At 41.0% G+C, this 12831-nt stretch overlaps 1 protein-coding gene across 2 annotated transcripts in view; it reads right to left on the bottom strand.

Annotated features, from left to right (window-relative positions):
- The window catches only part of LOC149256563 (exopolysaccharide production negative regulator), a 226594-nt gene that overhangs the window by 10465 nt on the left and 203298 nt on the right, over positions 1-12831 (bottom strand). For both annotated transcript variants that reach the window (XM_089460782.1, XM_089460781.1), the window contains exon 4: positions 12556-12683. In XM_089460782.1, the coding sequence (XP_089316908.1) occupies positions 12556-12683 (128 nt within the window). The remainder of the gene's footprint in view (positions 1-12555; positions 12684-12831) is intronic.

Genomic DNA, 12831 nt, shown 5'->3' with positions numbered 1-12831 from the left:
CAAATGAGCTTATGTGCGTACGAATACAGTCGAATCCTTCCTTCTATGTGCCTGCAACTGGGGCCCAAAACCCTAAATCAAAGATGCGAGCTTCATACCTTACAATTTCACCTCAAAGTGAATCTGATCTTCCACGAACGAACCTCAGACTTGTCTGAGCCAAAAACAAGATAGCAAAGTGTCTCATCATTGTGTCCAAAATGAGGTAGAGGACACTTGTATTTATAGCCTTTCAAGGTGGTCCATTTTGCTTTAGGGCAGAGCTTGACGAATGTGCACATGTGGGCTTTTCTTCATAAGTATATTTTCCCTTATCCGATTTAAGTGATCTTTAGGTCGATTTTGGTCCTCTCGAAAAGAGGAATTCAATGCAATCATTACCTCCATCAGGTGAGCTGTCCAAAGTGGAATTTGACTGCAACTGCATATTTCTAACAAAGCATATACACTTTGAATTTGATATTTACTTGTTGTGTCATAAGTCTCTTACTGTTATCATATAAGTCACTTGCTGCTCATAAAAAGATCATTGGAACATAAAGTGCATAAGTGTCATCACAGCTCTATATTTTGTTGGTACTTATTCATAGCATTTATATGGTGAGAGTGGCTAACATTGTGTTTTTCTTGTGAGTTTATGTGCTATAAGAATTCATATCTAATAAGCCCACTCACTAAAAGCACTTAGATCATAAATCAATTTGGCGATAAGTCTCTTGGGAATATTGGTATCTTGTGAATCTAGTTGAATATCTCTTTAGCATTGAGTAATAAGATCACACGTAATCTTGTTTTACATCTTTGGTAATTGTGATTGGCATCTTAATTGATAAGTGGATAAGTTAATCTAATTGGTTAAACATTGTGGAATATTGTTGAAGCTTGCGCTTGTGTCTCTAAGCATTTATCTTGTTTAATATTGTCATCTCATCATTGTTAAGTACTCTTGCTATAAGATAATTCACAATAAGTACTTAAATAACATAAACCAATCTTAACTCAAGATAAGTTCACACATCAATCTTGCACAAGCATTCTAGGATCTAGCCTGCATTTAATTATCTCTTAGCATAAGCTAGGTTGATAGACTCTCAGGGCACCCCTTTTCCAATTATCTTGAGGGATTCAACTCTTCTTAGTGGTTAACACAGTGACCTTGCAGTAGTCAGAGCCACAGTCTCTACAACGTCGGAGGCACTAGGTGGGTGGAACATAGGGGGAGGTGTCGTTAATCAGGTTGTTGCCTGCTTCCCGTTGGCTTCCATTTCACAACCTACTTTGAGGACTATTTCTCAAAACATTTAAGCGAGAGGTTCTATTTAGATAAGGCATATAAATAAAAATAACCAAGATCATTGCATCACACATAGATTCTAGGATTTGCATATCATACAAGTTAGTCGATCATTCAAGTAGTGGGTGTCCATCCAGTTACATGGTTTCAATTTATAATAAGCAAGAATTGTGACTCCATAAGGCATTGGTCTCATCTTAAAATCTAATCTAATCATTAATCTTGCTAAACTCTACCGAGTAGCTAGGCCACTCATCCGTGTCTCCCAAGTGAGTTGGTTCCCAACTCGTTTTCCTTCACCTCATTCCATAGGGACTAACCCCCATAGTCTGTTGTTCGAAGACAACTAGAACAGAGTGGGCAGGGATCAGAGTGACAGCCCCCGCCCTGAGCGGTAGTCGCGGAGCCTATATAGTCTGGGTGATAACACTTCCCATCATGACCCTGTGGCATCCATGAGGCATAACATTATGAAGAGCGGTTGTGATAGGGAGTTGTTGAGTTTGATTGTTCATTCTTCCATCCTATACCTAGAAGAGAAGCTCCGCACTTTTAGATTGACTTATTTTCCTTCTTCTAGGACTTCCTATTACATTGAATGGATATCATATTTTCCCGCCTCCCACCTACATCATCCTCCATGTGATTGTGTCCACATTCACTTTGGTATTTGCTACATGAGTAATCATATAAGCAGGCATGTTTATATTGATCTAATGATATGTTGGTTGCACTGACTTTATGATTACACTTAGCATTAGCTTTGTGTCATATGCATGTTAGGGTAGGATGCATTGCATACTAATTTTTTGCATTAAAACTAACATCATATGACATTCTCATGCTAGATTAGTTGCATATAGATTAAAATTGCATTCAGAGTAAATTTAATTTATTTTTAATGACCGAATATAAGCATGTGTGATCATGAAACGTCGTGAAAGCATGTTGCCTCGTGTGCTTGATTTGTGATGTGTAGGTAATAGATCTGCAGTCCCAAGAGACTGTTGTTGTTCTCATGACCTCCCATCCGAGTATGTCCGTTCACTCTTCCGAGAGCTCATGTCTTAGTTGGAGCCAAATGTTACCCACCATCTGTGGGTGGTGTCATACGAGAAACATTTTCTCCTAGATGGTCCTCAGCCGACAGCTAGCAACCCCTTACAGCCACCAAATAGCTCGATGTGCCACTATCTCCACCACCTGGGCAAGCCATGTGGTCCCTCGCCCATTTGTTATGATCGTATGCTTGAAGGTGGGCCTCCTGACCCTAAAGGTATGGCTTTTCATTGGTGTAGATGGGTAATTTTGTTTACTTATCATAGACACTTTTGGACATGGATTGGTGGGGGAATTCAGCGGAGAGAGTGAGCTAGGTTTTTATTCGTCTCCTCTTCCCGATTTGGTGGTTAGCCTTGTATCCTAGTCTCGTGGGATCTCCTTTACTACCTATTAGCTTTAGGGTTGGCACTACATGGGAAATCCAGATTTTGGTTGTGTGGTCCTGCTTCCTGACACCATATACATCACTCCCCTCCGCACATTTTAACCCCATTTATCACTTTTTCCATCTAGTCCACATTTATCCACTGGGTCCACATAAGGTTAGTCTCCCCCTCCCCTTGCCCACACCTTGGCTCGAGCCTGGAACGATGCACCAAAGGTTGATACAGTTAAAAAAACAAAAGAAAAGCACAGTTGGCCACTCTTAATAGGAAATTGTACCATAAAATGCAAAAGATGGTCGAGGCATACACATTTAGCATGTGGGCAAAAGCCAAGCATAATCTCTACCCCTTATCTATTACCATCACCCGGGTTCCTATGGGCCCTAGATGAGCCCCTCCATGTTAAGGAACCCATGACTATCCCAACCCTAGTGTGCGATGAATTGCCCCACCTTAAAGGGGGTATCTACTGCTATATACTACACATTATGTTCTCATTCCTTGGAGCCCCGAGCAGTTATGAAAAAAGGCATATGAAGAAGGGCGGAAAAACAAAGGCCTGGGGTAACTTATGTACCACGATTTCTCCCTCCTACACTCATATACCCAGGTGTGGGTTTCCCCTATTATAGCTACCCTTGTACCATGGCACGTGGCTTGGAGCTTTTCCCTTGATCCCCAGTGCCCACACAATCTCACTAAAACAGTGCGAAACACGCATGTAAAAGAATATCGAATTAATTCATTCACAAAGAGCAAACAACTCAATGATAATACAAAGATATTTACAATAATAGAAACATCATGTTTCTATGTACAAACAGTTTCATCTAAGAAACTGCTAAAAGAATAAAAATAGCAACAGCTAAAAGACTGAGCATTAAATACTAAATAGACATATTCTAATACCCTCCCTTAATGCTCAATCTATTTACAACACCAATAGACCCTCTGAATTTTACAAATTTATCAGGACCAAGAGGCTTGGTGGAAATGTCGGCGGGATGCTCTGTTGTGGGAACATATTGCAACTGAACTGAGCCGTCTTCAACAAGTTGGCGAATGTAGTGGCAATGAGTTTCCACATGCTTTGTTCGTTCATGAAAGACTGGATTCTTGGCAAGTTTGAGCACTCCCTGATTATCACAAAACAAAGGAGTAGGCCCTGTCTGAGAAACATGCATATCTGCAAGCATACGTCGAAGCCAAACTGCCTCACAGGATGCCTTAACTGCTCCTCGATACTCTGCTTCTGTTGAGGAGAGAGCCACTGCCTGTTGCTTCTTACTAGTCCAAGTAACAGCACCGGATCCTAGACTAAACACATACCCAGCTGTAGATTTACGGTCATCAACCGAACCGGCCCAGTCAGAATCAGTGTAACCACTGAGTATAGGATTGGAACTTCGAGTGTATAGGAGGCCATAATCAGAAGTGCCACGCACATATTGTAGCACACGCTTTGCTGTTATCCAATGATCAGCTTTAGGAGCTGACATGAAGCGGGAAATATAGCTTACTGCAAAACTGATGTCAGGTCTGGTAGCAGTAAGATAGATGAGACTGCCCACTAATTGCCGGAATAAAGTTTCATCCACAAGGGGAGAGGATGACTGTGCTGAAAGTTTGAGCCCTGGTTCCATAGGAGTCGTGGCCGGTTTGCAATCCTGCATTCTGAACCTGTCCACAAGATTTTTGGCATACTTGGACTGAGATAGAAAGATCTGATTTTCAGTCTGCCAAACTTCAACCCCCAGACAGTAATGAAGAAGTCCCAAGTCTGTCATCTCAAAAGTTCTGCATAAATCTTGTTTGATCCCATGGATCAAATGTACAGAGCTGCCAGTAATGATAAGGTCATCCACATAGACAACCACAAACAAGATATCATCACCAGTATGCTTGATATACAGGTTTGCATCAGATGGGCTCCGCTGAAAACCCTGATCTGTCAGGTACTGGTCAATTTTCATGTACCAAGCCCGCGGAGCTTGTTTCAATCCATAGATTGCTTTAGCTAACCGACACACTTTCTGTTCTTGACCAGCAACCTTAAATCCTGGAGGCTGCGTCATGTAGACTTCTTCTTGGAGATCACCATTTAGAAAAGCACTCTTTACATCCATCTGATGAACTTTCCAATTGAACTGAGCTGCTAGGGCAAGCACAAGCCTTATGGTACTCATCTTGGCTGTAGGAGCAAAAGTCTCCTCATAGTCGATGCCTTCCTTCTGTGAGAACCCCCGAGCCACAAGACGAGCTTTATACTTGTCTATGGTTCCATCAGCTTTGTATTTCACTTTATACACCCATTTGCAGCCTATGGGTTTTTTCTCTGCAGGAAGATCAGAAAGTGTCCATGTATGATTCTTCTGAAGACTCTGGAATTCGGCTTCCATAGCCTGTTCCCACTCAGATGTACCTTTAGCCTCTGAATATGTTTGAGGCTCAAAAATACTGTGTAGGTTAGCCATAAGAGCAAAATTGACTGTAGGCTGTTGTCTGTTCTTATGTCTAGAAGTTCTACCTTCAAGGAGCTCATCATCCCGGAGATCACCAATGGTTTTAGCCCACCATTTTGGCCGAAGAGTAGAAGAACCAATATCAGGAGTAGAGGAACGAATATCAGGAGAAGGTGGAGAAGACTCAAGAGCAATAGGAGCCGCAAGAGGAGGGTTATTTTCTGGAGGAAGCTCAGATAGAGTATTATCAAATACTGATGCTACATCATCCCTCCCATCAGGTGGACCGACCGGAAGAAGAACACTGTGAGGCTGATCCTCAGAACACTGCTTAGAAGAAGAAGACTGAAAGAATCCTCTGTCCTCATCAAAAACTACATCCCGACTGAAGCTAAGACGACCAGTGGCTATATCTATCAGCCTATAGGCCTTGTGATGATCACTGTACCCTGTCATCATGAGTTTCTGGCTTTTGGAATCCAACTTAGAGCGCTTAGCAGCTGGAATCCAAACATATGCAACTGAGCCAAACACTTTGAGGTGACTGATCTTAGGCTTACGGCCGGACCAAACCTCTTCAGGAGTCTTCCCTGTCACAGCCTGAGTGGGTGATCGGTTAAGAAGGTAAACAGCAGTAAATACTGCTTCAGCCCAGAATCTGTTTGGAACACTCCTGTGTTGTAACATGGAACGAGCCATTTCAACAACCGTGCGGTTGCGGCGCTCGACAACACTGTTCTGCTGAGGAGTGTAGGGTGTGGTTAACTGATGTTTGATGCCATGAATATCACAGAAATTGGAAAAAGCTGAAGATCAAAATTCCCCCCCCATTGTCGGTCCTAAGAGTCATGATGTTACAGCCAGACTCTTTTTCAACTAAGGTTTTAAACTTCTGAAAGGTACTAAGTGCATCAGATTTATTTTTTAGAAAATACACCCACATCTTTCTACTGAAATCATCTACAATAAGTAAAAAATATTTGCAAGCAGTGATAGAAGCTGTATTCATAGGACCACAAATATCAGCATGAAGTAACTGGAGTACCTTAGATGCATGCCAAGATTCTCCATTCTTGAATGACGACCGATGTTGCTTTCCCGCTTGACAGGCGTCGCATACCCCCAACTGCTGAGTCTGAATATCAGGTAATCCTGACACAAGTCCCTCCCAGGAGAGCTGAGAGAGATACTGCATATTTAGATGCCCATATCGCTGATGCCAAAGAGTACTGATGGGAGAGACACGTGCTGCTAGAGCCACTTCTGGAGAGTCACCGGTGTCAAGTAGCCTGTATAGACCATGGTCCTCTAGGCCAACAGCAACGGTTAGACTAGTCTCCCTGTCAATAATGGAGCACTTGTGTGCACTGAACACAACATCAAGCTGAGGAGAATTCCTCATAATCTGGCTGACAGATAGCAGATTAATTTCCATACCAGGAACATATTATACATTCAGAAATATGAGTGTGCGCCCACCAGACTGAATTTGAATTGTACCTCTGCCAGCTACTGTGTACTTTTCACCTCCGCCAAATACCACGGAATCACTGAAAGGTGAGAAGTCAATAAACCAGTCACGCCTGTGAGAGAAATGGCATGATGCACCAGAATCAATGTACCATGCAGAAGAAGGAACATGATCTGAAGACCTTTTAGCCATAAAGGCATAAAAGGCTTGATTTCCTTCTAACATTAGATTGGTGAGCGTGGCCATTTTTCCAAAGTCAATACAGAAGTCTGACACACAAAAAAATGTAGCTGCCTGCTTAAAAAAATTCCTTTCAAGATGACTGTACCAAACCTTAACACATTCTGTTGTGAAAGAAATAGGCTTGCACACAAAAGATTACTCAGATCTGTATCAGTGTACCAGATCAAAAAAAACACTAGACCAAAAGAAAAAATAACTCAGATCTGATCACGCCACTTTACAGATAACTGTGATGCTGTTTTGATCAAAACACCAGATCAAAACCAGATGATAACTGTGATGTTGTTTTGATCCCACTTCAAAAACTAACTGTGATGCTATTCTGGTCCCACCGCTTCAAATAAAATCACAATAAATTTTAATCCAATTGCTAAGAAAACACGTGAATCTGGAAAATACCTTTACGTGAAAATGCCAGATATTTTCAATGCCGTCACTATAATCTGGAAAATCCCGTCGCGTGATACAAGCGGGGCTTAAATCACTGGAAGATCTCGATCTGTGGAATACACGAGCCAAAATACGTGAGCCAAAATGGTGACGCAAACACTTCAGTCTTCGGTTTCCGCTACCGCTTCCGATTCTGAGTTAGGCTCACCGCTTCCGCTTAGCACTTTGATTCCCGTAACTGTAACTGCGATTCCCGTAACTGTAACTGTAACTGGGACGGCCGCTTACTGTAACTCTGATTCCCGTAACTGTAACTGCGATTCCCGTAACTGTAACTGTAACCGCTTCCGATTACTGTAACTGCGATTCCCGTGTGGTGAAGACTGTGGAGACAGTCAATAGATTGACATTACCATAACTTGCTATGTTTCGGGCGTGCAATTCCCGTGTGGCGAAGACCGAGTGGGCGTCGGCGTGTAGACTGTGTTGCCACGTTCCCGTGTGGCAAAACCCGTGACTGTGTTGTTCACGTTCCCGTGTTGCAGAGATATGTTATTTCCACGCCAATACAACAAATGCAAACTACCGCAGAGAATTTCGATCGATCAAGTTCGATCTATCAAAACATATATTCTACCGAGATATGAACCACAAATGATTGCCGAAGCTCTGCAGAAGATTCGTAAGCGGGATATACTGATGACCAAAGGAATTCAAAGATGCTATTATCAGAAATCTCGATATCCGGAGATTGGTCGATATCCGGAGATTGGCCGACGAGTTCCCGAAAAAAAAACTTTGTCGATAATTTTTAATAAATCGAGAGCCGACTGTGCCAGAGATTTCGGCCGGAAAAAGCAGTCCCTCTAGAAAGACAGCTTGACAGCACCTGTAGGGTTTGTTCAAAGCCCGTGGATCGAAAAGAAGACCCGAATCAGCGAAGCGGGTGCCGCTGAGATCAGAAAATAAATAAGCCGATAGAAATTGAATGTTTAGATTCAGCGCATCAGAAAGTCGGGTTCTTTCAGCAATAAGAAAGCTCGGTCCCTTTCACCAACGACTTGGCCAACAAACACAAATGATAGTTTCTTCAATTTCTAATTCCTCAGAAATGATAATACAGGAGAAGAATCCATTTCTGTATCGAGATAGACGACTGTAAGCTTTTATCACAGTGAGCAAAGCCGAGGCTAAGACTCAGTGAAGGCTACCTGGCTTACAGAGGGCTCGACCTTAGAAAGAACTCAAGAGATTAGGATACGAAGAGGATAGTTGATCAAGAAATCTACAAACCCTGAGAGCAGTTTCGAAATGAACTACTGAATTTTTCAAACTATGAAAAATTATTTCGAAAAAAAAAAAATCCCTGTGCTCCGATACCATAAAACAGTGCGAAACACGCATGTAAAAGAATATCGAATTAATTCATTCACAAAGAGCAAACAGCTCAATGATAATACAAAGATATTTACAATAATAGAAACATCATGTTTCTATGTACAAACAGTTTCATCTAAGAAACTGCTAAAAGAATAAAAATAGCAACAGCTAAAAGACTGAGCATTAAATACTAAATAGACATATTCTAATACTCACCATTACACCACATGCCACCTACCACTTGACAAATGTACCATGGACATGTCACCCATGGACATGTCACCCCCTTTAAAGGCTAAAACCACCTGATAGGGTCCTTGGTTAACCCCCTTATTAAGCTTGGAAACACTTGTACATGCCAAAGCCCACTATGGAAGGGCATGCCATTATGAAGTGTCCATTTGTAAACTCTTTTACTCAATTATTCTAATGACTTTTTGTACTGGAGGGTAAGGGACGCATTGGATCATATGCAGGATTGCAGGTGGGTCTCCATTTGGGGTTCCGTCTCCCTATACGAGGTCCAAGCCTTTCAGAGGGTCACATTGGAACTTGTAGGGTGAGCGTAGAGAGCCATGGGCCTCCACCACCGCAGAGAACACTTCATGGATCTCTAGTACCATTCAATGATTGCTCGTGTTCCACCTTTTTGGATGAGGATGATGCACCTGGATCACCATGCCCAACTGCCTTCACGTTGCACCACACACTTGGTAGAGGTTCCAGGGTCCAGATGAGGATGTGTCTCACTGCAGGAGACAAAAGAAGGGCTTATGTCATCATCCTAGCCCTTACAGATGGTTTATAAGCATTATCGATCCACTTGGAGACCCATGAAGATGTCCTTGTGCCCCCACACCCACTTGGGAGCACCACATTGACTTGCTTGGAAAACAAGGGGCCAACCCCTTGTTTGGAGTCCATTCTCTCACCATGGCACACTTTGGACTTCATTAGGCCTTCTCAATGGCCCAACGACCCATTATTTTGATCATCATTCCTCTTGATAGGTTTATTTTTATGTTATTGAGCTATCTTGGTGAGCTTGTCACCAAGGGATGTTATTATTGCACATTATTTTATTATTTGGTGCTTAATTATGCCTAATTAGGCAAATCGAACTCTTTAGAAATCATATAAATTGACGAGAGGTGATTCATTTCTCTCATCATCACTTGTTTGGGTTTAGTAGCTCTTGTGAGAATTTTGCATTCCCTTTTGGAGGACGAGTTTGGTTTCATGGATGAATTTTGATGTTTGGATACTATCTTCTTGATCTTGGAGCTTCAAAATTGTCTTGATTTGATGATTAGATATACTTGTTGTACATGTAAGTGCTCTTTTCATGTCTATACTTTTATCTTGCCACATGAATGTTGTTGGGATATTCGCTATCTAGGTCTGAAATTGCCTCTAATTTATGTGAAATTGTGGAATTTTTTATCTATTATAGTACTGCATATATTACATGTGTCATGTATAACGAATGAATGTTCCTAGAGGTTAAATTTTGTTGAATTCACCTTGATAAGTTATCATTTCTTGTGCATCGAAGTGTAAAATTTTCTGGCAGCTGCTCTCATGCCCTAATATCCATGCAAAGTTGTCTAGAGGTCTCCTTGTCTAGAGGGAAGGCATTGGTCCAACCATAGGTGATCACTTTTAAAGATTATTTTTCTCACCTTCCTCTTCTCTTTCAAGGCCTAGCCCAAATAGGTCATCCCATCAATCGAATTCTTTTCTAACCATCCAAACACTTCGATTTTGGGTCCACAACGGCGCTGAGGTTTTCTATAGATGTCCTCCAAGTTTGAAGAAATTCCAACAATGGAATCCCGAGATATAGCAAGCCCTAGCTGTAAGACCAATTCTTTCCCTAGATTGACTTGGGTTAGCATCCTCATTGGGATCATTGCATTCAAATATCAAAAGAAAATTAGTCCTTTGATCCTATTCCCTACCCTAATTAGGTCAAGCCCTCACTGGTTGATCAACTCCACATCCTTGACCTAGTTTTGGGCCCACTTGCCTCTGTGTGGTCCCGCAACTCTGCAACTCCAATTCCACAAGGATTACATAGAAGCCTCTTATCCATAAGGATCCTTAAGTCTAGCAAGCCCCTTGTTAAGGCATATCCTCCAAACCTAGGCTCAAGAATCCTCTTAGCCCTTCCTAGAGAGCCCATCACCTTGCTTTTGAAGCAAGCAAGCTATCTAATTGAACCTCTCTTGTGAATAGGCCTTAGGAATCACTCTCTATCCATTCATTGATCCATCCTTCCTAATGATTCCCCTTACACTGAATCTCCTCCCATCAGTGAAAATCCGTAAAGTGCAGGGAGCATTAGTTGAGGTGAAAGTGGGCTATTGCTCCATTGTTGCCCCTTAACCTAGTAGTTGCTCTATAGAATCCCCTCCTAGGACCCCTGCTAGTTTGAGCAATAACAGAACCCATGCATCAAGAATGACAATAATAAATTTCTTCTCTTTAATATCAAATATATAAAATCATGATTACAATAGATATTATGAAGACTGAACATAGTTACACATTTCAACACTTTTGAGCAGCATCTTGAAGCATTACTTGAAGACTTGTTTTGTTGGAACAGTCATCCTTGGAGCATAGTTGAAGACCATTACTTGAAGACTTGGTTTGTTGGGGAAGTCATCCTGTGTTCTGTTGATGCAGACCTGAAGTTTTTGTAGAGGTAGATTGGAGAGGAATTTGTAGACCTATCTTGGAGACATTTTGCAGAAGTTTTTGATGAAGTTTTGAAGCAATACTGAAGTCACCTTGAAAGTTGAAGAAAATTGAAAGGGTTGGAGCCTGAGAGGATTGGAGTCCTCACACAAGGTTGGAGCCTTGTGAAAAAAACAGGTTGGAACCTGGGTTGATAGTTGAGGATTGGAGTCCTCATTCAAGGCTGGAGCCTTGAGGAAATCAAAGATTTTGTTGTACAGGTTGGAGCCTGAAATTGTTGCAAAAGAGGATTGGAGTCCTCACTATTTTTTATCAATAAACTTATTTTTGGTCCATCTCTTGTGTTCTAGTTTATTTTGTGATAAAAATCTAACTGGCATAATATAACAATTGAAAGAAACATTGATTCCCCCCCCCAGTATTTCCAACAAGGGGTCAAGTTGTCTTCCAGAGCAGCCGATTTCTTTGGGCTGAAAATCCAGTGGGTCATTTCCAAGTTCAAATATTTGTTGTAATTTTTGTGTATTTCTTTGTGGGTCAAGGCCCTAAATTTTCCAAATTAATAAAAGTGATGGAAGATTGTTAGGCAAAAAAATTTTGTTTTTCTTGTGGTGATTTTGCTATTTATTTCCACAGCAATTTACTTCTGAAAGTTGAAATTACCAATGAATTTATTTTCCAGCAATTTCAGAATTTATTTGAGCATATATAGTTTTCCGGGTCAAATAATTATTGAGGTAAAATTAATCAAACATGGTATTTAAATTTTAACACATAATCGACTTTCATTGATCTAATAACCCACCAACCTATAACCCCTTAACCATATTAGGTCAATGCTGTCTAACATCAACTATCAATCAACACCAATTATCTGCCAGATTAGCACTAAGGTTAACAAGTTGGCCCTTCTTGCCTAGGTTAGCAGAAGAGGAAATATTAGTCACTCAATAGCCTCATGATATAATGCAATATAAACTTATGGATTAGAAACATAAGATGTGTGCTCTCTACAAGTACAAAAATTATTACAAGCCTAAACACAACTAAGATATTGGTCCAGATAATCATGTCAAAGAATTAGGTCCAACTTAAACAATTTTGAACAACACCCTCAGGAGTGTGTAGCTATTGTCATACATCTGGAAGATTCAAGATACTCACATTAATGTTAATCGGTGTATCAACTCAAATATAGAGGGCTCTTTGGCAAAGCAATTGAAAAAATTATCCCCAACAATATCCACCTTGGATTTTCCAGGAGTATATTTGCAATGATACGTCTCGTTCACCTATACCAAACAAACATATGAAGACAATAACAAGTGTGAAATTTTATTGTTTTGTGCCCCTTATAAATGGCCAATAATTGTGAGACCCTTAAACATGAACAAAGAAAATTACAAATGCAAAACAAGAAAATTGGAAACTATTAACATT

Source organism: Pinus tabuliformis, chromosome 7 (genome assembly GCF_031772625.1).
Source record: "Pinus tabuliformis cultivar Carrire ecotype Pingquan chromosome 7, CPIR1, whole genome shotgun sequence".
Taxonomy (NCBI): domain Eukaryota; kingdom Viridiplantae; phylum Streptophyta; class Pinopsida; order Pinales; family Pinaceae; genus Pinus; species Pinus tabuliformis.
The sequence above is the reverse complement of the archived record's forward strand: the minus strand, read 5'-3'. Positions and strand labels throughout refer to the sequence as shown.